Below are 25,925 nucleotides of genomic sequence, written 5' to 3'. Positions count from 1 at the left end.
CTCTGTCAGAAACTGTGTAAATCTACATAAAAATGGTGCTGTGCATCCTGTACCCCCTGCCCAGTGATGTTGTCAGGCATCGGGCGGTAAGAATTGGTAAATTTCCTTTAAATGAAGTGCCTGTGAAAGTGCCAGACACTGCATCAGGTGGGTTAAATTCACTCCATGCAGAGTCTCTCCCTCCCCTTCCAAGCTTTACTTTTAGAGGTCAAACAAACTCTGGCAGCCACCGGGTCGGGCCGGTCTCCACAGAGGTGTCGCGAATGCCGCCGTGGGCCAAGGAACGTGGGCAAGGACGGGATTATCCCTGCGGCGGCGGTGCCTGCCCTGGGATGAAAGGACCCGCGTGTTTGCGCGGTTTCCCCGGGCGGGAGGGCCTGTCCCCGGCTCAGGGATTCCGTGGCCAGCGGCTGGCTCGGCAGCAGGCGCTCCCCGGCTCCTTCTCCGCCGCGGCCGCGCCTCCTCCAGCCCCGGCGGCCGCCGCTGCCGCCCGGCCCCGCCCGCGCGGCCCTCAGCGCTGCCGGAGCGTCAGCGGGAATTTCCAGCCAGGAAGTGCGGCGGGCCGGGGGCAGGGGCGGAGGCTGCGCAGGCCGGTGCCGGGCGGGTGCCCTCGCCGGTGGGGCGGGAGGGAAGGAGGGGGAAAGTCCGCGCGGAGCCGGGAGGCGGGCGGCACGCCGCGTTACATGGCGCGGCGCTGAGGGACCGCCGGCGGCACAGCGCGACGAGGAGGAGGCGCCGCCAGATCTGTCCCGGTGAGCCCCAGGCGGCCCCTGGCCCGCCGCTCGCTGCCTTCTTTCTCCCCTGTCTCCGCGTCCTCATCGCCTGGCTGCGCTCCCTCTGTCCCGCATGAGCGGGGCGGGAGCCGGCATTTCGCTGGGCTGGGCACCCCCGGAGCTCCGGTGTGCCGCGGGAGGCTGTGCCCGCTCCAGCCCCGCGCCTGTGCCCTGGGCGCCGGTAGGGATTGCCGCGGCTGTCGCCTGCAGCCAGCCCGGGGAGCGCGCGGGATGCCGGCTGTGCTGCCGCTGTGTTACCGGGATCTTGCTGGCCAGGGAAGGGGTGTCCCTGACAGCAAAGGGAGCGAAATTTGCAAGCCCAGCCTGTGGCGCTCGCACAGCGGGTGCTCGTAGGCAAAGGAGGTGCTGCGTTTGTCGCTTTTGGTTTCGAAGGTGACACACGTACGTGCTGAGCCCGGGACGCGGCCGGGGCCGGCAGTGCGGGTGGTCACCACGAAAACGCGGGGTGGTACCGGCAGCTCTGGGTGACCGGGCCTTGGGTGCTGCCCGAGAGTCTCGCAGAGTGTGTTAAAAGGTACGAAATAGTGAGGGTTTAAAGGTAATTTAGTTGCAGGTGGTGAAACCGAAAAGTTCCCGTCGCGACGGGGAGTATTACTGCACTGATTTCTCGGTTACATTTGACCTTGAAACGCAAGAATATCGAACTTCTCATCTTCACAACGATTTTTTTTTTCATATATTGGTGCTTTCTGCTTTGATGGTAACTTTGGTGAAGGAGGCTATTGACTTATTTTCCGTGAATGTGAATCGGAGTATTGTTTCTGTGACATGAGGTATGTGCTCTTGGGCCATTATCATCATGTGTGTACTGCTGCGTATTTTCAAAATAAGTACATCTCAGTGCCTATGAGCATTTGGGGAATAAGACTTTGGAGGCAAGGGATCATCTACTGCATTTCAACTTCCTGCCTTAAAATGCACAAAATCTTTGCTTAAGAATAACGTTTTAAAGGAAATACAGATTATTGTTATCACGATTTTTGTAAGGGTTTTAAAGTGCTGATTACATTTGGCATGTTTTGTGCTTCATAAGTCCTCTTTTCACTTACTCTGTTCACAGAGAAAAGTGGATGAATTCTTTGCTCTATCGCCTTGTGCCTTACGTGCTGCAGGGCGCTGCCACCAGCGCTGTCAAGCTCACGGAACAGGGTTGAAAATAGCACTTCGATTTTATTGACATCTGGAGTCTCTCCGCTATGTACTGTGCGGTATCAACTTTTGAAGTAGTATTTCAGTCAAAGCATTTCTGTTCTTTCATGAAAGAAAGTAGCTGCCCATTCTAGGAAAGCGTTAACCAAGACGTCATTCTAAGACAGCATCCTGTCTGCAATGTTTTGTAATCTACAGAAATTACTACAGTTTATGAGAAAATGAAAGAGAAAAAAGTAGCCTGCAACTATCCAGAAGCAGATGCTCTGTTCCCTAATTTTCCCTGGCCCGAGGATTTAGCTAACAGTTACGCTGAAATACTGTTGTCAGGATGTGCCACAGTGCAGAGATTTCAGGGAATCTCAGGGCTGAAATCTGTGCAAGATATGTTAAAGAACTTAATTTGAAATACGAAACAGAAGGGAAAAAGCTTTTTTTCATTCCATCCTTTGTCCCCTTTATAAAGAAAGAAAGTCAGTCAGTGGCAGAGTTATCAGTTTCTCATGCAAGATATGAATACATTTTGAGTTAAGATTATAAAACAGAACAGCTTTATATCACTTTGCATTGTGTTGTATGCTTTTAAAAAACAGTATTGTAACAGATTAACTTCCTATCTGTATTCACTTTGTTCCAGCAACACCTTGGTAGTGTTTTTGTAGTATTTATTTTTAAATCAGAAGAGTTTGCTGGATATAAGTGCTGGGACAGAGAAAAGGAATAAGAGGGAGAGAGAGTGGTGTTTCATTTATGTGCACATTTGAAGATATCCTGCTTCATTTGTTGAAAAATAGCAGTTCTGGTTGTTTCTCTGTTACTGTGTATTTTACTTTTGAAAATTAATTTAAATAATAAATGTAAGTTTATTTTAAAATTTTACTTCCAAAAATTCAATGATAAATTTAATTTACTTTTTCCTTGAGGTGGCATTATGTGATTTCAATAATAGATACATACAAATAAATATTATTGACATAAATTTATTAATTAATAGATTTTTGAGTTTCCTTTTCATTGCTGCCTTTTCCAAAACCTTCCCATGCCACTTTCTCAATGAACACGTGCAAACTCCAGAAATATGTTCAGTTAGCAATTAATATTATTGTGCATATTGCTGACTCTGGAAGGACAGCAACTAAGTTTGAAGGTCTGTGAGTCTTTACTGTAGAAGGTGCTTGTAATGCAAACTAGATGTTCATTTTTGAAGTTGCAAAGATACAGTGAAAGACAATATATCTTTTACTGACTTACAGTTGGCTTTTTGATATAGCTAGTGCTGAGAAAATTCACCTGACAAAATTCAGAGATGTTGGTTAATTCTCCTGTGTTTTCATAGATTGCTTCAAACTGTGCTTGCTAAAATACTTTCACTATTCAGTGCTGTGTGTGTTTGCCAACTCTAAGTTCAAAAGTGTCAGTCATAAAGAAAGTTGTTACTTGTTTATGTAAGCAACTAATGAAAACTCTGCAGTTAGTTAAAAATTCTTTCTTTCAACATACTGATAGCTTTCTTTTAGTTCTCTGACAAAATAACACAGCTATTACAAAACAAAGAGAAGATAATGAATGTTTCAGGCAGGTAATGAAAAAAGCAATTCCTGGGTTTGGTCACTTTTAGCTCTGACAGAGGTATTTTAGAAGTGGAAGTTGTAATTTGATGTCCTTTAAATAAGCTGTGAACCTTTTATGAAGTTCTGTGTTGATAAGATCGTAATTATGGTTGTCATTAACTGTGCCCTTAGGTCAGTCAGGCACTAAGTTTGCATCTAACTTTGAGCATAGACATAATTCGGTGAATCTTCTTCAGTGCTTTCATTTGAACATGTGTTTTGATGAAGCACTGTTGACAGTTTCAAAAGTAAGGCCTTAAAAGTTGTTTCAAGTTATTATGGTCTCGAGGTAAAATCCTTTGTTTAGCACTTAGGTGGAGCTGACAGATCATGTGCAGGGAGGAAGCTTCTGCTCCAAGCATTATTTCCCCCTTTCAACTCCTGTGTTCTTTTGAAAAGCAGGGGCAGATAGATACACTTTTTCCCCCCCTTTATTTAAAATACTCAACTGAAATAGTCCCATGTTTCATTGTGTCCTCCAAGCAAACTGTCAGCAGATCAAGAGCAAAGTAGAACTGAGTTGCGTGGTTTGGGTTTGTTTGGGTTTTTTTTTGCTTGGGTTTGGCTTTATTTTTTGCTTCTTCTAGAGGTCGTGTTTCCATCCGCTTAGACTCGGGCAGATTTTAGCACACAAATAAAGTATAAACAAAGGAAGCAGGTGGGTTTTTGGTCTTATTAGTTTAATCCAAGTGAGTTTTGTCGTGTCATTGGTTACTGTACAACATTGGGACTGCAGGAGTTTTGCAATTTCTTTGGAAAAAGCAAAAAATTAAACATTAGTTACCCACTCTGCATCTGTAATTTGTAAACCGTGTAATTTGTAAATTTGTAAAATTTGTAAACTGTGATTGTGCTGGACTCAGCTCTACCTGTTTGGTTCCCCTTACTGGTGCTGTGTAAGCAGTTGATTCTGTCCCGTTACGATTGCAGTGGCTGTTCAGAACCAAAAGGACACTGAGAATCCCTTAGTTCACCTTTGTGATAGCAGTGGAAACAGCCCTGGCTATTTTCTGCTTACTAAGCGAGGGACTGTGTCTTCAGTGGGAGCCCAGAGCCCGTGTGACTGTACCTGGTGAGACAGCAAACCTCGTGTGAGATGCACTTCTGCAGCTGGGGGTTACGTGTGCTTGGCTTCTCAGAAACACTGTTCTTCCCGTGCCCCCTCTGCCCCTGCCAGAAGGGGAAAAAAAATAGGGACAGGTTTCCAGCCTAATATTAATGATTCATTACACTTCAGGCTTATTAAATGGGTGTGTGTGGCTTCTTAAGTTAAAATTTGACTTTGATGAACAGCTTTTATAGGAGCTAGAGCTATTTGCAAAGAACATTCAGTGATTGATTTTAATCTGGGGGAAAAAGTAACAGCATTTTAACATCATATTCAGGAGTTCAAGTAACATTAGCACCCCACATGGCTAAAGTACAATGTAGTTACTACAGCTGTTTTTCTGTGTTGAACCTCAGTATTTTTACATCTACTTAGCATTATACATGTACCAGAATATGTTTGCCATATATTTGAATACTGTTTATTCCTTTGGTTTAAGTTGCTTTGAATGTGTTTTAACAAAAACATTTTAACTTTATTCCAACAATATCATGGAAAAAGTTTGTATGTTTATGGCATTTTAGTATTTCCTCTTGACATATTAATTCACTACTTTGATACTTGGGAAAGGAATAAAACAAAAATTCTATTTGCAAACATAGCTAATAGAATATCTTTTAGGTAGTCCAGTTACTCTTTGACAAGGAAATTTTCTTACACTGTGATTTTTTTTTCTTCAGATTTAGTTGTTACTTGCTATAATAAATTTGTTTAGTTGCTATAGTAAATTTGGTTTAGGTTTCATAAAATAATTATGCCCCCAACAATTCTGATTTAGAGCACCACACTTGTGAAATCTCAAGTACTTGTGATTTATTTAATTTCCAAAACATTCTGTATTTTTTATACTGTTGTCAAGTAATACATCTGCTCATGACTGAAAATACTTGAAAATTTTAACTTCAGCAATTAAAAAAATTCAAAAACATATAAACACAACTGCCAGGTCCCACCCAACAGGAAATAATAAGCAGGCTTAATTAGTCACAAGAGGAGGCAATTTGGGTTGTTATATTAGAAAAACAAACAGTGTCATTTAGGGTTATGTAGTGTTATTGCAGCTGCAACGGTGTGTGGATGACAAAAACTCTGCAGAGGAAATGAGAATCTTTGATCAAAATGTCTCTCTGTAAAAACTTTTTTGCACTTATATATGAGAAATTGTACTCAATTCTTTGTTGGGAGATTACACATCTTTGAAGTACCAGAAGGAATGTGAAAAATACAACTTCCTTATGCCACTTTTGTGAAAATTGAGTGTTGTTTCCTTAAAACAGCTCCCTACATCTCCCAGGTATTGAAGTCCTAGCTGGGAGAAAAAATAGTAGTAAACATTTTGACATTTGAAGGCAAGTTTCAAATCTGTTTCATTACTGACTTTAATCCCTTCAAAATAACATAATAGATGTGGCTTTGTCAACATGAGCAAGTTAACAACAATTTCTTGTGTTTTTGAACATATTTTTCTTTAATGTTTGTCCTGAAAACATCTATGCCAATTTTGTGGGTGAAAGTATGCATGATGTTCCCTTAATATTTGAGTTCTGTTTACTTTGTATAATACAGAATACATTAGCTCTTTCTCATCTCTTACTTTGAATTCAGAATTTTGTGCTCTGGAGCTGTACATGTGGAACTCAGGGCAGAATAACTGGGTTCCAAGGGAAAGGAAGTGCTGGTTGAAGGGCAGAGGTGGCCAGAGGCGAGGTGAAAAGGCTGTGCAGGGAAAGGGGTGGCAGCATCCTGGCTTCGAAGGGACTGCAGTGGTGAAAGGCTGAAAGTGAGCAGCGTGGATCCTATCTCTGCTTTGTCAGAGCAGATCCTGCTCTGGCCTCCAGCCAAAATCATCTCAGCAGCTCTTGTCCTGCTGCCAGCCCTGACCCAGCAACCCAGAGAGTCTATTGCACAATACCTTTTCCCAGCATCTCTGTTTGCAGAATGCAAATCTCTGAAACAATTGGCCCTATACAGATTATGTTTTGCAAAGGATGGAAGACTGAGGCTCAAGGATGGATAGTTGCCACCTAAAGTGGCAACAGGAGGAGGCAACAGCAGGTTAAACACATTGTCCTGTCTGTACAATACAGTACTTACTGTATTTCTGCCTCAGTACTACGTAGTTGCTACAGGAATTCTGAAAATTTGGTGCTGTTCCTAAAAATATAATTCTCTATAATGAGATCATCCACCACACTTCATCGCCCTGATGTAGTAGAAATATACTTACAGTATATGAAAGAGACACATCTTTGCTTCATTTTCATCCTTATTCCTCTCTGTTTTTAGTAAGCAAAATAAACAGGCTAAGAGCATAACCACACTGAATTTAATTCATTTCATTCAGTGTCCTGTTAAAGAAGTTTATTTTTAACAGGTAAATTCCAGTGAAAGCCAGCCTAAAGAGAAAAAGCACTCTGCTAGAAAACTTTCAGGAAAAATTGTTCTTTCAGTTTATCAAGTTGGTTGAGGTGTAGTAGTTGAGTTTCCTATTGTGAGGCTTGCATTCTGAATCCCAGCCTTGAAAGGTGAGAACAGGATGATGTAAAACATGTAATGGACTAAGAGATGGTTTAAATAAATTTCCTTGTGGAACAACATCCATCACACTAATTTCAGTTCTCAAGTGCAATGAACTGGGTGATAAAGATCATGTTTGTCTGTAGAAAGGGAGAAGTCACATTCCAAGTTTTTAGGGATTGGATTGGATACTGGTGTCAAAAAGAACGAGGGTTCACCTCATGCTTAAACTTCAGGCTGAAAGTTGAAGAGAAGTAAAGGGAAGGATCTGGACCCTCGAAAAATCAGGGGGGCTGAAAACAGTTGGATAGTGAAATTTGCTTTTTAAAAGGTAAACAGACACAGTGAATGTGGGAGAATAACAGGGAAGCGCTCTGAAATCAAATGATTGAGATAAGAGAAATAAGAGTTCTTGTTCGTGGATTACAGCATTCCTACATTAATTATGTTGTTTTCATTTTAAATGGCTGCTTCTTTTGAAACTTTAGAACAAATACTTAGAATACAATAAATCATGTTCTTCCAGCTGTGCCACTTGTACCTTGTATCATTTGGTTATTAAGGAGGAGCAGTGGTGCAAAGTACCTGCCATTAGGTTTGCTTGGTTGTTTGGTGCAACAGTCATCTCCTGTGTGTGTATACATGACTTCCTAGGTTTTTTCTCTTTTTCTTTCTATTTAAACCGTTTTCACAATGGCAATTGACCTGCTGTGAAGGGAAAGGAATATGTATGCACATGCACACACATCCCACACTTATGCTCAGAAGGTGTAATTGTGTGGGTTTGGGCAAGTTTAGCTGGATTTTATGTTTTTCTGTTGCACTAGGAGCTAAATGAAGTTTCTTCACTGGCCTTTGAATTTTCACACTTATAAATACTGTGAATTGAAATGTCTAGCTTCCTGTGCCCCATTATCTGAAAAACTTTAGACGGTCTCCAGGGTGGAGACTGCTGTGGTTAATTGTGGTCTGCAGGTGTTGGGGTATTTTTTTATTGTAGATTCTAGTTTGCAGTACAATTTGTAGGAATTGGAGGAATATGCAGGAAGCAGGCATCTATAATAACATGAACTTCCACAGAGCAATTTTATTCCAGCCATCTTCAAATGAGGGAGGTGGCAATCTCTGACCCATAATACAGCTCATGTAATGAGAGAATGAGCAAAGCTGCTTGAGGTAGATGCTAATCTTACCACCTGATGCAAATGGGAAAGGTGCTTAGAAACTGGAGCAGTAAGGGAAGAGGCCAATTAGAGGTCACAGAGGTAGTGCTAGGATCTATTTTTCTGTGTCTTTTTGGGGTTTTGATCATGTGACCTTGTGGATTTGCATCAATTTTAATGTAAGAGGAAGTGTACGGATTTGTGAACTTAATAAATCCTAAGGACACAAGTGGTTATTTGAGGGTAGGGCTCCCAGAACACTTTTGTGATCTGTTTGGCTTTGGAGAGGACAAAACATAGTGAAACAGTCATTTAGAAGGTTTTCAGTGTTTCATAGTGTTTTCAGTCATGTGGAGGGGTTATTTTAAACAGCTGGGTTAATCTTTGTCTAGGCCCTGATAAGGCAATTAAGTGTGAGTTTACATACACAAAGGTGTATGTTTGCACATCTAAATTATAATCTGTTCATAATAAACTGGCTTAACATTCAGGCCAGAGAAATGTCTGTAACCCCTCCCTCAAGCAGTGGAGCTGATCTGAACATGAAAGATCTCAAGTTAAGAGGCATCTGCACTTATGATTTGAGAGAGGTTGTGTTTAGTACCTGGTTAGGCATTCATTAGTACCTACCTACCTACAGCTGACTGGGTGCTATGTCAGTGCTTACCTTGCTGCTTCCAAGGGTCATGTTCATGGAATAATGAAATAGTTTGGGTTGGAAGGGACCTCAAAGATCATCTAGTCCCAACCCCCCCAAATTCCCTGGGTGGAGACACCTTCTGCTACCATAAATTTTCCAAAGTGCTCCAAGCCCCATCCAACCTGACACTTCCTGGCATAGGGCAGCCACAGCTTCTCTGGGCAACCCGTTCTGGTGCCTTGCCACCCTCACAGTGGAGGATTTCTTCCTTATATCCAATCTAATCCCACGCTCTGTCAGTTTAAAATCATTCCCCCTCATCCTGTCCTTGTGAAAAGTCCCTCTCCAGCTTTCCTGGAGGCCCTCCTCAGGTACTGGAAGGTGCTTTAAGGTTTCCCTGAAGCCTTTTCTTCTCCAGGCTGAGCAGCCCCAGCTCTCCCAGCCTGTCTGCAGGAGAGGTGCTCCAGCACTCTGAGCATCTTCATGGCCAGACTTACTCCAGCAGGTCCCTGTTTTCCTGGTGCTGAAGAGCCCAGAGCTGAACATAGTGCTGCAGGGGGAACATCTTTAAAGGCCATTGTTTTGGTGTCACTATGTTCACTGCATCAGCCAAAAAGCCAGAAATTACTGTTTTTAAAAGGTGAAACTGAAGGGCTGATTCAGATGGATGTAGGGTTTTTTTTTTTCCTAAATAAGTTCTAATTTTTACATCAAAATACTTTAAGTGAAAAGTTTTCAGAAGTAATGCCTCTGCGCTGTTTTTCCACTTTTGGAAAGTCACGTATTGTAGAAGTGTAGGTGTGACACGTATTGTAGAAGTGTAGGTGTGACCAGAAGTGTGGCAGGTGTGAGGACACTGCCCCCAGAGTTCTGCAGGAGGGAGAGAGGCGCAGCCTGAGGAGCTAGAATAGGGCAAAGAAAATAGAGCCTACTATTATATTTATCCTGTGGCTTGCAGAAGAAGCTGTGAGATGCTTTGTTTGAAAGTTTGGCAAAGTATATGTATGTATGTATATATATGTGTGTGTATATATATATATGTATATAGCAAACAGGCAAGTGGGCAGATGCCATTCATGTTAACTCCTCAGAATATTTTATTTTTCTGAACAAGCATGTTTACCATGTCATCTGGTACCTTCAAGATTTTGGAACACAATTTTGCATATGTGACTAATGAAATTTTAAGTATTTAAATATTGGACATCACAAACCAAGATTTTTAGGACTAATTTTTATTCTATTTATGCCAAAGAAATTTGGCATTTGCACTCAGTTACCTAATCAGGGTGTAACAAGAGGGTGGGTATTTTCTGACACTTTGTAAGAAAAAGCTGGCTATTGAGGTCTTCAGATTGTTTTCTGTAATAGCTACACCTTTCAGTAAGAAGTGTTTGACAAAATATCTTACAAGTTATTTCAGTGATTTAAGTAACTTGTCAGTTGGTGATAATATTATTTTTATTTTTCTATGGAAGAGAAGGCAAATAAAAACATCTTAGTAAATTTCGTTGTATCCTGAAGGTTTTATCACACTTTGTATGTTGACTTTTTCCATAAAGTTGAATAATAACAATGGCGAAAGGTTGATGAAAATAATGCTTTGTGGAATGTGCCTATGAGCTAATGTGACTGACTGGTGTTCTTTTATCTTGCTGAAATCTTGTTGTATTGGATGATGAAGTACAGCATGGGTGACATTGGCTGCTTGTTATATCTGTTATTAATTTTTGACTGAAATCTTATGATCAGTTATTTGATATTTGAAGAAAAACTATGAATAAATATTGCCCTGTAAATATTTCTAAAATCGATTTACAGTCAGGTGGGTACTTTATTTTCTAGTCTGAAAAGCAGTTGTACCCACATAAACATCTTTTTCATTGAAGTCATCTGTGCATTAAGTGTCTCCTATTTCTCCATTTTATTTTTATTTACATTTTCTACTTTGTGGGGTGACTTGTCTTTGGAGATAGTTAACAAGCAGAGTTGAGCCTCCATCAAGGTGAAGTACCCAAGTATTCCAATTTTCCTTTTGATAATTGCCTTTCTAGTTCCTGTAGGAGGTACATGGTGACTCAGTTTTTCTTTGATGACTTACTGATCTCTTGCACCTCTCTTTGGTAGTGCAGTAGTTTTCACAGTTCTCTTTGCTGGAAAACATGGCTCGTGTTCACTGTGGTGGAATATGAGGGCCAGTGACCTGTTTCTGTCTTCTGTTAGTTATTAACCTTATTTAGTGCCTGTTGAATGCAGACATGACTCTCTTGAAATAGCCCCACTCTTATTTTCAGATACTCCCTTGGAGAGCCTTATTTAGTGAGCTCAGCATAGGTGAAATTGTAAATTCTTTTAGTAACATCTACATGAAAGGAAGTAACACTAATACTAATATCTTCCAACAGACCTAATAAATTCCTCAGAAAATTCACAGGTTCTGCTACTGACCTACTACTGGTCCCAGTAAAACTAACCAAGCTAAACTTTTCCAGTGTCCAGAATTCACATGTAGACCTGCGAGAAAGAGTTGTGATGGATGCTGTGCATTGTCATTGTCAGCACAGAGTTGTTGTGTGTGCTAAGCACTTGTGGAACCCTGGAAATAAAGGTGTCCAAAATTAGTCAATAATAGAATCCTGGTTTTATTTAATTTTTTTTAATACTATCTGTTTTTTCTTGGGCATCTTTATTTGCGTTAAGTAATATTTCATAAGAAAAGCGTTAGAGTTCATTCATGAATGCTCATAATGTTAATTTTATTGTGTACAAATGAAGAGTTCTGCTATTTCTATGGTAATGATGTTGCCTAAAGTCTAATGGCAGAATAGTCAGAGCAATGACAGAATCAGTTCCTGATATTAAGAAATTTTGACTTCTGGACGTTGACTGTAATTTTTAATTTCTTGGCAATAGGCATGGAAAATCCTAGTTGTAGCTTGTCTTGTCCTTACATTGCCTCTTCCAAATAATGAGGAATTTTAGAAGTATTTTAGAAATCATTAATTTTATGAGTAAAATAAAAAGTGTCAGAGATTGGGCTTTTAACTCTGAATGCTTTCCAGGCTTCTCTATTGCTCTACATTGGGAAAAAAAAGGGGAGTTCTAATCATGTTTTTGTGTTTCAGGACTTAAAATGGCAGCAGAAGATTCCTATATTATGGGAGTAAATGATCCCCAAGTAAGTGAATTTCTGTGTTTTCAGTATCCCTGTATCCTCTCCTAGCTATCTGTTTAGGCCTTCTCTCCTATTGTCTTGTCATTTCCTAGACTTCATGTGGACATGGAAAATCATTCTGCATTGGCAGAAATCAGGGCTTTTTTCCCTAAGCTGGTTTTTATGTGACCCGTAAAGTGCCTTCACTAGTTAAAATGGCTGAAATGGGAAGGAAATCTAGGCCTGCTGAACTGAGCAATTGAAAAAAACCCCTTATTTTTATGCCCTACATGCCTGTGACACTTGCTCTGGAATTTCTTCTGTGGTAGACATTAGAGTGTTTCTGAAAATAAAACCCCTTATGTCCTAAAAGGTCCTTTTGTGTAAATTTTTGTGATGTTGGCATTGATAGTGATCACTAAAATGTTCCTTCACTCACAGAGATCCACAGGCCTAGCTCTTCAGGAGCTCTTCCTGGTCTTCTTAGATCATTCCATAAATTACTTGAACTGTGAGAAAGGTGTGTGGGTGAAAAGTTTAAGTGAAGAACAGGTCATTTCTATTCAACTTAATTTTCAAAAAGCAACTGTTTTCTCCTTTATGCTTGCTTCACTTTGGAAAAAGATAGATTTATACCTGGCAACAATTACAGTAAGTTAAGACATATCAGAGTTTAAAAAAAAAAACAAACAAACAAACACACTTGCATTAGAGCTTGTCAGTATATTTACATAATGAATGTTGTCTGGTGGGGTTTAATCAGAGAAATGGAAATGAAAACTCACAGGTTCTTAGCAAGGCCTTGGGCAAAATTTTCAGAATTTACTGCATAATCTCTTTAGGATTTATTGTTGTTAGTGCAGGTAAGCAAAATGGGTGCTTAGGTTGGTGTGGTCTCGTGATTCTGGTGAAACTTGGGTCAGTGCTGTCAGCTCTGCTTGCAGTGCTGTTGCCAGCAAAACTAAAATTGCTATAAAATGTTTGTGTAATTCAGCAAGGTATTTGCAGTCTCAATATTTGCAAAGAACTTTAAAGTGCTTTGCTGAGAGATGTTTTATACAACTGTGTATATATGTAATAATGAAGAGTATTTTCTTTCAATATAGATGTTTGCAGTGGATCAGTTCATGGGAATGAATGCTTTATTTAACAGTACCAATTACATCACTGCAGACTTACCACTACGAACAGGTAGGAACCCTTAATATTTGATGGTGCCATTGTCCTGCTGATTGTTCCTCTTTGTTTTCTTTTGAGGAGTTCTTTTCAGAGCCTTTTTTGTTTACCAACTTGTGTGTCATAATAGTGGATTGCAAGTTGTCAGCTAGTTTTTTTATTACATCTTTTTGCATCTTCCTTCCCCTCACGAAACTTTCAGCAGTGAGACAAATCTGATTTTCTTGTGGCTTGTACAGAAACTGAAAGTTTCAGCAGTTTCCCAGGTAAAACCAGGACAGTGACCAAAAAGCTTTGAGTGACCCAATTTTATAAATTTCTTTGTTGAGGCTTTTTTCTGAATTTGAACCTTCAACAAGTTGCATGTTGCTATTGCCAATTTGCCGACTGCACCATGTGCTTCTTTTCCTTTTGAATGCTGTTGCATTAGTTGTAGTAGTTCTTAAGGTGCTTGTTTTTCAGTAATGAAATGCAGAGAATATTAACTTCCTGTACCATTCAAATGTGTTTTTCCTTCACAGTGACTTCTCTGTTTCCTGTGAAGTGGCAGTGTGGTATTAGAAGCACCTGACAATTTCCTGAACAATAACACTAGTTTGAAAGCTCAGACAAATTTTGCAACAAACCACTGAAAATAAGCAAATAGTATTCTGCAAAGGTCTGATAAGCAGCTCTTACAGTATGCTTCCAGAACAGTAAGAACAATTGCAAGTTTTTTATAGCTCAGTTAGTATCAGCTGCTTGATCAACCTTGGTCTGGTTTTGCTTATTAAAGTTCTTTATGAGTATTACTTCTTGCATGGATTTGGAAAACACTTTTCTCCTGCTTAGTCTATTAGAACAACTGATACAAAAGGAAGAAGGAAATAAATTTTAATTTAAAATTAGGATTTTTTTCTCACAATACAGCTCCAGTATAGCCGTTCAAGTCTTTTACCATCATAACTTTCTCTTATCTGTTTGATTGTTGTATTAGGATGTAGCTGGTGCCTCATGTATTGCAAATTACTCTCTTTGGTTGAAAGTGCAAACCACTTCTGATTGCAGTGTTTGATACACTTCACAGCAGTGAAGGTGTTAAGGGCAGAATGATACAAGCATTTAACATTTTCCTTCACAGATAAAATTCCATCCTAAAGTAACAATAAAGGCTGCTTAAAGAATAAAAATTAAAGCAGGTTAACTGTTTTAGTGTTTTCTTAAAAGAGTAGTAGCAAGAAAGGATCAAAAGATAATTTTGTTTCTAGAGAAAATGTTCTCATGAGCTAAGCTCGTGACAAAGATGGAAAAACATCCAGCAAATGAATGTTGCAATCATTTGTTTACAGTGTATTTTTATTAAGGCAGATAAGATTATTCAGTAAGGTTCATCTGTGTTGTATTAAAGGGCTTTAGAGTGCATTATAGACCAAGGGATTTTTTTCTCCCAGCTTCTTTTGAACAAATAAGGTTGTTGAAATTTCCCTGTAATGAGCTCTTTTACCTGTGCCTTTTGAGCTTACTCTGTATTCTTCATGGCAGACTCATTCCGTACAAATTATCAGATATATAAAGCTAATTTTCAGATAACTATAATCTAAAGTAGAAAACAGCTGTTTTCAAAAACATGTCAGGGAGTCAAGGATTCACTGAGTTCTGCAGCCACAGAAAACTCTTACTGGGCTAAGTCTGGCTTTGTCCTTAATTTGAAAAATTGCTTCAAAAAAGGCTTTTTTATTTATACGTTCAAGTTCTCTTGTCTACTGCTGCAGTATAGGTGGCAGGTTCCTTGTGCACAAAATGGGATTCAGTAACAGATCATGGATTTCATGTTACCACCAACAAAAAGTTAATGAAAAAAAATTCAGAAAGGGTTTATCATTTCGGCTGCATCTGATGATGCTACAGTTGGTTTGTTTGTTTCTTGAACAGTATCCCAATAATGTTTATTTCCTCCCCTTCTTGAAAATATTTTTATTTAAACATTGTTACTGTGGACTGGCCCTTCAGTTAAAAGATATTATAATAATTTCTATATTCTACTTTAGTGGTTTTCAAGCAGGGACTAATGATTTCTTTCTACTCAGCAATGTCAGTTGAAAAAGTCATGTGGGGTTTTCCAGAAGTACTTCCAACTGAGATATGGAGAGAGTGAAATAAAATTATTTTTCTCAAGGACAGAAGGATGATTAAGGCAGGAAGGAGCAAAGACATGAATTGTTCCTCATGGTCTGGCTGTGGTGCCTATATCTTTCAGTCTGTGCATCCATAAAGGCCAATGTCAGACCCATTACATGGGAGACAGGTTTAATGTGTAACCGTGGATTGCTGTGTCGTGCCAGCGGGGCTGAATCAACAAGCAGCTGGGGAATTTGGGGACTTTCTGGTGATAGATGTTCTGCTGCCACATTAATGTTTACAGTAATAGTAGGAAACCTTTGAGATGGTGGGGCACTGATTTTCTCAACATCATTGTCAATGCTCGAGTGTCTTTGCTTCTTTTCCTCTCTCGTATGTCTGTTTTGAATAAAAATTAGGGTTTTTTGTTACTTTGGCTCTAAAGTTGCAGTAGTTATGTGGATCAAGTTTTACCAGCAGAAAAGGCAGTGCCTCGTGAAACCAGCCTCTTCTTTGGCTTGCTGGGAAGTATCCTGCCTTTGGTTAGGTAGGTTAGGTACTGATCCTTAGTGGCATTGGGGATGGAGGGAGCATTAACCACAGCATGTGTTTACATAGAGTAAAAGCAGGTGCACAGCAGCGGCATGTCCACTGTGTAGTGGAGAAACAAAGTGATGCCTTTGCATAGGAAGGAGAGGAAGTGGGCATTGGAGAGGAGATGGGCAGAGCTTTGAGCTAAGAGATTTGTAGTTTTGGCTGTTTTGTACTCCCTCGTGATGATCCAAGGCCATCTACAGCCATGTAACATGCCCCAGTTAGAAGTGGGTTTGGGAATTATGTAGTTGTTCTGGCTTTGAGAGGCTCTGGTCTAACTAGCTCTTGGCATTAAGGTGGTGTGTTTTTAAAACTTTGAAGTTGAAGCAGAGCCATTAGGAGCTGAGCAGTATTGCCTGGAGGCTGCTAAAATTAATTTTCTGCTGTTTCTTTAACCTCCTTTGTCCAACTCTCTGTGACACTTGCTGTGAAAAATGAGGTTTTAGAGGGAAAAAGAAGGCACTTATATTTTTCTTTCATATTTTTTTAAAGAGAGATAATGTTAGAGGTTCAAGGAAACTAGACCACCACCAAAAATGAGATGAGTGTTCATTTTCCCTGTTCCACAGTAGTGGCCCTAGTCCTCAGGAGCTTGGGCAGACTTCCATACAGTTTCTGGTGTTTTTCTACAGTTTCTGTGCTCGTGTTTGGAAGAGTGAACCAAGGAAGAGGTTAAACAAAGTCTCATGTGCCATTTGCTTTAAACATCATGCTTTGAACACTGAAGAGCTGGGATTCAAGAGAGTATGCCTGTGCAGGGGAATCCCTCAGGGGTAGGACATGTAAATGCTACAGCAGCCTTCAGGAAGGATTAGGCACTAGGTCTCCAGTCTGAGCTTTTAGCAAGGTACCACTGCCAGGATGGACACAACAGAGTTTATGTGGGACTTAACAATCCATACCTACAGGCTATGAGCATATCCATCCACATCCACAGAGAAAACAGCAGTTACAAGGGTGAGATGCCCGTTCTGGTGGCCCACCAGCAGAGAGGATGTGAGGGATGATGCTTGTTCACAGGCTGTTGCGGGTTACATTGAATGGTTTTAGGTACTCAGAAAGCTGTTAGACAGGATCCCACTAGTCTAAGAGAGTTGCCAGGCCTGCAGAGATATCCCACCAACCTCAGAGACCTCTTTTTCCTTGAGTTTGCTATGGTGGGAAGAAGGAATCAAGGGGGAGCCTAGGATGGGTGCTCCTTTGGAAGTGTGTGTGTAGGGTGAGGCCTGTCAAGAGGAAGAAAGAATGCAAGTGGTGGGAGTGTCAAGGGGCAGGAGGGCCTCTGACTCAGGCAGGAAGGAAAATGAAGAAACTTGGCAGTTGAAGAAGACGTGGGGAAGTGGGACTGTGACTCAGAGTGGAGTGGGATGCGAATCGTTCTGTGGCAAGCGAGGCAAGAGGACTGAAAAAGAAGCCCTGAAGCCTGGCCAGGATGTGGCAAAACCCCTCCAAGCCGGAGGACTGCATGTTGTGGTTCTTGGCCTCCCAGCTGCTGCAGTGCCAGGCAAAGCACCAGGGACACTCCTGTCAAAACCTGGCTCTTGGCAGCCGTGAGAGCCCTGCCTGTGTTAGCGCCAGCTCCGTGATCGTGTCCTTCAGCCTCTCTGTAAGGCAAAAGTAGAACATAGCTATGCATTAAGTAATGTTCCTTCCTGTGGCTGTTCAGCATTTAAAAGGGGGTTGCTCCCTAAACAAGAACTTAAAGCAAGCACCTTCCAGGCTGGAGCAAAGGATCATCACAAATCTCATCATTTTTAGTTCCCCTTACAAGGTGTTCATCTTCAGGTTCCTTCTTTTTTGTCTGCTGAGACAAAGACAGGCCTACTGATAGAAACAAAATATTAGAAACTGCTGTGTGCAAAACACTAAATGTGTTTTCTTTTCCCCATGGGAAAGGATGACAGAAAGAAGGAATCACACATAGCCAGTGTTAGGGTGTGTAATGTGCCTCTGGAAAGTATTCAGAGTTCAGTGAAAACAGCTATATGAGACCTTTCACTAATAAAATCCTTTTTATAATCAAAACAATATGCCATTTATGCATGGATCTTTTCTTGAACATTGCTGGTTTATTTTTAAGTAGCATTTCAGGTATTATGAGGTGCTTTGCATTAGAATGCCTTCTCTGTGCTGTTATTTGTGTCTGGTTCAGATGCTATAGCAGAGAATTACTTAGCCACTGTTAAAAAAAAAAGGAAAATCTCTAGTCATGGAACCCAAAGGTTAAAATAAGACCTCACAAAACTGTTTTAAGTACATTGCTATGTTATTTGTATAATGTGGCTTAATGATAACAGACATCTAATTTGGCTTTGTACATTTACACTGCATCTTTTTTGCACTTTTCTAGTGCTGGTATATAAAACATTATTTTTTTAATCAGCATATTTGTATGCTTTTTAAAACCTTTTTTTCCAAGAGGTCAGAATAACCACAGTCCTAAGTTTTCAATTTTCCTGAGTTTTCACAGGGAAAACCATTTCAGTGTTATGAAGCATTTTTCTTTAGTTTTCTGATGTGCCAAGATAGTGTATATGCCTCTCTTAGGAGTTTGAATTTCCTTATTCTGAGGAAAAGCTGTAACTTGGGTGTGATGTGTCATGGGGGACTTCTGCAACCATTTAGCCATTGGATAAAGACACTTCTTTTCTGGCTAATGTTTGAGAGAAAGCAATAGTATTTTGTGTTAACCCAACAGGTATGTCTTGAAAATGAATTCCTAAGAGGAGAAGAGCCAAAGAACAATTACTTGGCAGATCATGTCCTGGAGGCTTGGTTGAAAGTTGAACTACACACTGTTGTATTTTAGGTGCATTATTTCTGCCAATGCCCAGAAAATACATGGCTTCTGGATTGTTAAAATATAACTTTACCGGTGCCTAAAGCATGAAGAGAGTTAGAGGTCTGTGAAAAGAGGTCTTAAAAAATTTAAGTGCTGATACATTGCTTAAACCTAACTCAGCTCATCTTGACTCTATCTGTTACAGACAAAAATTGAAACACAAGGTCAAAGCTAAATATTACTCAGCATCTTTTAAAGTCCCTGAAGTCCAAACTGTTTTTCCTGCTTGGTAATGCAGGATTATGTGTATATGGTCTTGAGGCATTTGTTTTTCATGACTTCAGGAAGCACTGTTTACTTTTTCAAAGAAAAGTGCAATTGATGGACTTGAGAACGAATTTATCTTTAAATGTGCATTTGTTGTGACTGCTAATATTTGCAATATAACTTTGACATTAAGTTAGTTCAGTTGCTGAGTCAGCTAACTGCTGTAGCAGAATACTAATTTCATCTATTGTGTATTTTTCAAACTTTCATGTTGAGAGAAGCTTGTTCAGTAAAGATCTGTGCTTGAGTCCTTAGCATTAATACCTTTAACAGAGTAGAACTGATAATACAGAAATCCAACAGGAATATGGCTGGAAAAATATTCCTTAGTTATTCCCAGTGAAGCTGTCATGTGGACTGCTTAGCAAGAGAGAGGAAAGTAATCATAGCTCTTGGAACTGTTGTTTTGAGACTCATCAGTGGCTTGCCTTTTAAGAGCTGTTTCACAGCCATCCACGCAGAGAACTTTCGTTCTTGATGTAAATAATCTAAATTATCAGAGTTAATCTTTGATCAGGTGATGAATGCTTAACTCTGGTGGCACTGAATTCTCATCGGATTTAGGGCCTACTCAAAAGCTGTATAAACTGGTGAATTTTGCATGAGGTTTATAGTATGAAGTTAACCTCTGTATGAGACTGAAAGTTGTTTAATGAAGCCTTCTTTAAAAGACATAAATAGAATTTTAGTAGGACATAATACTATGTATTGGCACCATGCTCAATCAAAAGAGAGTCTGTATTTGTAGTCAAATTGAGTGTATTCACTGTTTATAGAGGCCCAGCAGAACACTATATTTAAAAGTGTATCTGAAATTATTAAAAGAATGTAAATTGTTTAGTCTTCTCAATTCCAGGATTTTTTTTAAAGCAGTTCTGACTGTTTGGGGCATGTTGAGACAGCTTGAATTCCTCCTGTATTCCCATGCCTCAGAGCTTCCCATTGGCTGTCTCCTGACTTTCAAAAGCACCTATTCTGTAGGAAGCCCTAGGGCCAAAAGCTGGTGAGTGTAGTCTCTCGAGCCCAAGGGGTTTAAATACAGAAGTTAACCTTAGCTCAAGAAGCCAGGCTGCTGTCAGTGGCAAGGAAAGGATCCTGTTCTTATTCACCATTGCAAGTTTTAACGGAGTGATCAGTTGTCCATTTAGGCTCTCTGAGTAAAATTAACTTTTTTGACCTAACCTTCCTCTTCTTATACTACTGATCTTTAGTTGGGAGTAACAGACTGACACACAATTAAATAATTTATTGAAATTTAAGTTCTGAAGAGACTTAGATGTTTTCAAAATTTTTATCTCAAGTAATTCAAAGACAGTATCTTACCCCTACAACCTATATATTCATTATAGCAATGGAAATATAATTTCTATTAATACTTTTCTTTCTTTCTTTCTTTTATGTTAGCAGATGGACCATATCTTCAAATCATAGAACAGCCAAAACAGGTAAGAACAAGACTACATTTTGAAAATGTCCAAGGTAGCTATATTACTACATTCAGCTTTGAATAAACTTAGGACTTAAGTAAAAGAGAGCACAGAGAAGTCTGAGCTCTCAGAACAAATGTGGCACTTAAAATGAGCAGTTTTAACTCTTACTTTTGTAGTTAAAGCATTTCCTGTTTTGTTCTGTGTTCTTTATCTCTTTCTGGAAGTGTCATAATACCAAAAACCAATCCTAAGTGTTTTAAAAATATGCCTTGCTAAGTATAGATTCTTCATCTTAGAAGTGGCTGTTTCAGTACCCCAGTATTTGGAAACATAAACTGGTAGATCAAACACAGAAGATTTTTAGGATTTGTTTCATAGTTTTTGAAACACAAGAAGTTAAAAATAAAAACACTTAATTCCCAAGTTACAGGAACTTCTGACTTGTGTTTTGTTGTTGTAAAGAAATGCAGTTGTCCTTTGAGATTATTTTTGTTATGATTGTCTGTTTTGAATAATCAAAGAAAAATGAAGATAAGTACTCCAATGAAACTTTTTTTTCTGCTAGGTAGCAAACAGTGACCTATGCTCCTCTAACTGCAGAGAAATCATTTCAATGCACTGGTTAGTTTTCATGCAACTGATGTGCAAATAATTGCTGGGTAAAGATTGCCCTGAAGTGTGCCTGGGTATAGTTCCCCTTTGGCTGGTGGCACCAGCAATTGCAAGGATTCCTCCTGAAGCTGTTATAGTATGGAGGTGCCTTTTCTGTCGGTCCCAGGGAATTCACCAAAATCCTCCCTTAGAGAGCTGTTCAGTAAACAGGGGAAGACGGTGGCTAAAAGCTGTCCCATCCTCCTCTTGGTCTTCTGCAGAAGCATATTGCAATCCATTCTTCCTGGCAGGAGGCAGTGGAGAACATTGGTTTCAATCACACACCAAAGACATTTTTGTGCTGGAGCATCCCTCCAGGAATAGGGCTCTTCATCACAGCACTGAGTGGAACAGCAGTGTACTGTGAACTCTTGGAAGAATGTGCTGCATCTTCCTCATTGTTTTGAGTTCATCCCAAATCAGGCCATGCCTGCAGTGCACAGTCCATAAGGAGAAACCTTTGTTCCCATGTGGGACTTGTCAGCAAGGGGCTCCTCTCGTGGGGTACCCATGTGGGAAGCTGGGCAGGGGCTTACAGCAGAGTGATGAGGGTGATCCTTCAGCAGAGTGATGGGTCCTGACTGCACAGGGTGATCTGCCTTTCACAGAGGCTGCTTTGCCTTTTGATCGACACACAGAACTCTGGGTCACTCAGTTCACCGTAGAAAGGCAATTGGTTAGGTCTGAATAAAAGTCATAAAAGTTTACATTTGCTTGGTAAACAAGTTCTTAGCTTTAGTGAGATAGGTACTGAAGCTTCTGCTTATGGAGTAATTTTAAGGCATGTTGTTCACTTTTAGCTAATACAGACTTTGAATTCAGAGTGGTCTACTACTAGAAAGAAGCTGAATGGCTCTTGGAAAAGGCTACAACATTAACTGGTGCTATTTGGACACTGGGACCCCTATATAAGATGGAGATTTTGCCAGAACTTGTAGGTCTGGAGAGTAGATCTGAAAGCAAAATTGAGGACCATATGAAATATAGTGTTAAGTAGAGTTAGTTACCAGACACCTTCACTTAAGAGTTGCATCTTTCATGGTTTATTGATTGCCATGTAAAATAAAGGGGATGTTCAACAATGGAGTTGATGGAGAGCTGTGTTCTGGACTGGTTTTCAATATCCTGCAGTTCTCTAAAGTATATTCAGATATCTATTTATAGACATCTGTAGCTGAGATGAAAAACAGCCAGAGTCCCCTGAAGCTTTCGTGCTGTTTCTGCTGTGAAATCTCTGGATTTCACTCAGAGATACAGCTTTCATATGTTTTTCCCAGAAGGAGGAAGTGTTTCTGTTTCATCGCTGTACTTTCATGTATGGTACTTGGGCTTCCTTATTATTTGTTTCAATTTTGTCTACTTAGCAGCAGTCTTGGGAGAGAGTATCTGCTCTTGCATTCTCTACATGTGAATTTTTATCCTATTATAAGAGTATAAATAGTTCTCTGTTTCAAAATATCTTCACTTAACCAAAAGAAAAATATGAGGTTGCTGCTGAGTGTTAAAGTGAAAATAGAAGAGGTTCTCTAGGGCTGCAGTTCAGCGATGCTTTGTTAACCAGCATTTCATGAATGAACAATTGTAACTTTTCCATTTGGGCAAGCCTTGTTTATGGGTGTGTTCATCTCTGTGTGTGCTCTTTCTCTTTTGGCTCTGTTTCTGTACAGCTTTCAAGTTTCTTTTCCTTCATTCCACAGAGGGGATTTCGTTTCCGATACGTGTGTGAAGGACCTTCGCACGGTGGACTTCCTGGTGCTTCTAGTGAAAAGAACAAAAAATCATACCCTCAGGTCAAAGTAAGGACATAAAACATTAGTGCTGCAAAGTCAATGCCAGTGTCATCATATGTATGTGTATAGGGCCTTATTGCATAGCAACATACATTTGTATGAAGTTGCTCAAGACAGACTACATTTCAATCCCAACGTCCACATTTGATTTTGAAAATAAATGTGTGGGTTTGTTTTGGCACTGTTTTTATCTGCCAGCAGTTGAACAGTAAGTTATCTGCACCTACTGCCTCACTACCATTGTGCAGACTAATGGAGCTCTTCCTTAAGGTACAGTTTTAGCAAGGCTTGAGCTGCTCCGTTGCTCCATTTCCATTGCAAAGCATGAGTCTGCTTAGATGTTCCATTTCACTCTAGGATGCTATATACCAAGTTTTCCTTTTTTCCCTGTTCATGTTACTCCTTATTGAATATCTCTAGAGTATTCCATTCTTAGGAACTTAATTCCTTTAAAGTAACATAGAACCTCTGATTTTAATAGGACCAGTGGTATGTTCAGGTGTTCACTGAACTTTTTTGTGGGTTTGTTTTTTTCCCTCTGGAAAAGAAAAATTAAAATATGTTAATCAAAGAAATGTTCTATGGAGGCTTAGTATGAAGATTAGAAAAGTGATTAATCATTCTGGGACTGGAGGATTGTATTTGCCTATGTTTCTTGCAGCAAATTTTTTTTTCTGTGGAAGTGTGGAAAACCTACACTGTGTCTTTTCAGTATTTTTAACTTAAAAGCAAGCCTTGGTCTTCTTAGTACATTACACATTTGAACTGGTGCACTGCAAATTCTCATGAGGAGCAGGGTTAATGTATTCTAATTCTGGTGTTATTTCTTAATGTATTATAATCCTGGTGTTATTTCTTAATGTATTCTAATCCTGGTGCTCTCTTATGCCTTTATGGGGAAAGAAGGGGAGGGAAGAGTGGCAAGCCATAAACCTCTGCCTTGGTGTGTGCCACTCCTGGTTGTTCTCAGTGTGTGTGTATAGTTTGTCTGCAGTTCTTGGGAAAGGCTGGAGTTTGGAACAGTTGCATCTCCTAATGCACCAGTATAAGCATAACATCATGGAAAATAAACAGCGCTGGCTGAGGTAGCCTAGGCTGGTAGTTTTGTGAATTGAGAAGAAGCTGGGAAAGCTGATTTAGCTTTTTTAGATTCATATAGCCTTGCAAAACTCTTAGGAAAAATTACTAGCCCAGGCAAATGATCTACTTGCTTTTTTCTTTCCTGTTTTGACAGTAATGATGAACCAATGAATGAAATTTCACTGGAATGTTCAGATATAAAACCATTTACTTCAGTTGAGCCAGATCTTTGGATTCTGATCCAATCTGCAATGATAATAATACAAGTGATTCTTTATAAAGGTGTGGTAGGTCACACAATAGCATTACAAGGAGTTAAACGGGAAATGGAATTTCTCCTTGAGTAAACCAGAAAGCAGAATGTTCTTTGGCTTTCCATCAAACCTTCTAATTTCATTGATCATCACTTTTTAATTTCATTTATAGCTTACACACACACACACACACACACACAGATCCCTTCCCTTCCCTCCCATCCCACTGTGTGCATCTGGGTTTTTTCCCCCAGTACAAATCCCCACATGGCAACACCTGCTGGGAGAGGCTGGCAAGGCAACACAAGTAAATTCCTCAAGGCCATTGCTTGTTAGTGCCTGTTCTTGATTCAAGTAGTGCCAGGAAAGACAGAAGTGTTTCACACCTTTTCCTGTAAGTCTTTTCTGTGTTTTGTCAGAATGTGCTCACTTTGTCTTAACTGAGCAGAGCACAATTGAAAATTGCATTTTTTTGTTGCATTTGGGTTTTTTGTTTTGGTTTGATTTTTTTAAATTTTATTTTTATTTTTGGTGGGTTTTTTTTACTCTCATGCCAATGTTTTCACTATAAAACCTACAGTAGTTGATCACAATGCAGTGAAAGGACAGTAGCATGAGCTTTGGCTGTACTGTAAAAAAAGGAGGTTTTGTGACAGATCTTTAAACCCTTGGCCATGGTGTGGTCAGTGCAGCTCACATTGGGATCTGCTTTGTGAGAGTTTGGCCAACTGGCCAACTCTCTCAAAATTTACTAGTACCTACCATGGATGTCCTGAAAATAGACGTCCTCTGTGGGCAAAAAACCATTGCAGTCTCCCGCTCTGTTTTCTTAGCATGATGGATTGGAGGCCAAAATGAAAGCACATTTATGGGATGTGACCTCTTGCATAATGTTGACTGTTCAATTTCGCCCTTTTTTTTTCCTCCGTGCACTGTCACTAACTCGTAACTAAGCTGGAACACATCAAGACATATCTCTCACATAAAGGCTGGAGTTTTGAAGACTTTGCTGTGTCTCTAAGCAAGGTGTTTTGGTATTTAATTGCGTGTTTAACCTCTCCCTGTACAGTATATTAGTAGATGGTTAGCTCAGGAGTTAATGTAGCAGTTCTGCAATGCCAGTCTTTACACTTGAAACAAATTTGCACTGGCCAGCAAGGTGGAATTGGAGTAAAACCTCTTGTTTAATAGAACAGTCCTGACTGATGGAGTCTAGATAACAGTAGATTCCATAATATCAAAATCTAGATCCCATAATATCAAAAATGGGATTAATTTATCTTAACGATTTGTGGACTTAACGTTCCTTTGCTTAGCCTTGTCTTTGCTAAGAGTAATCCTAATATGTAGAAAACATCTTGCATATTCAGAGGATTCTATATAACTTTGCATGTTATTATGGAGAGCAGAGAAGTTGTAGATAATAAAGATGTTACAATGAAGTTATGTTTCATGATTGCAACTTAAAATTCTTCATTTAAATTTCATTTTCACCCACTTAGTGTAAGTAACACAGCACTGGAAAGTTCTACTGTCTAGAACAGTTGAAACCAAAGCTTATTCATGAACTGCTTATTCATTATTACCATTTTATCCAGAGAAAAAGCAA

The 25,925-nt window shown here is 39.8% G+C and overlaps 1 protein-coding gene across 5 annotated transcripts in view; it reads left to right on the top strand.

Annotated features, from left to right (window-relative positions):
• The first annotated feature begins 240 nt into the window (after positions 1-240).
• NFKB1 (nuclear factor kappa B subunit 1) overlaps positions 241-25,925 on the top strand; it is a 58,205-nt gene continuing 32,520 nt past the window's right edge. For 2 of the 5 annotated variants that reach the window (XM_074541097.1, XM_014265394.3), the window contains exons 1-5: positions 622-752; positions 12,107-12,159; positions 13,242-13,326; positions 20,519-20,556; positions 22,890-22,988. In XM_074541097.1, coding sequence (XP_074397198.1) covers positions 12,115-12,159; positions 13,242-13,326; positions 20,519-20,556; positions 22,890-22,988 — 267 coding nt within the window. In that variant the 5' untranslated portion in view covers positions 622-752; positions 12,107-12,114. Of the gene's footprint in view, positions 753-784; positions 1,309-12,106; positions 12,160-13,241; positions 13,327-20,515; positions 20,557-22,889; positions 22,989-25,925 lie in introns of those variants that run through there. The other 3 variants (XM_026792011.2, XM_074541098.1, XM_026792010.2) reach the window with 3 other exon arrangements.

This window comes from Zonotrichia albicollis, chromosome 5 (genome assembly GCF_047830755.1).
Source record: "Zonotrichia albicollis isolate bZonAlb1 chromosome 5, bZonAlb1.hap1, whole genome shotgun sequence".
Taxonomy (NCBI): domain Eukaryota; kingdom Metazoa; phylum Chordata; class Aves; order Passeriformes; family Passerellidae; genus Zonotrichia; species Zonotrichia albicollis.
This window is presented reverse-complemented; position numbering and strand designations above follow the sequence as displayed.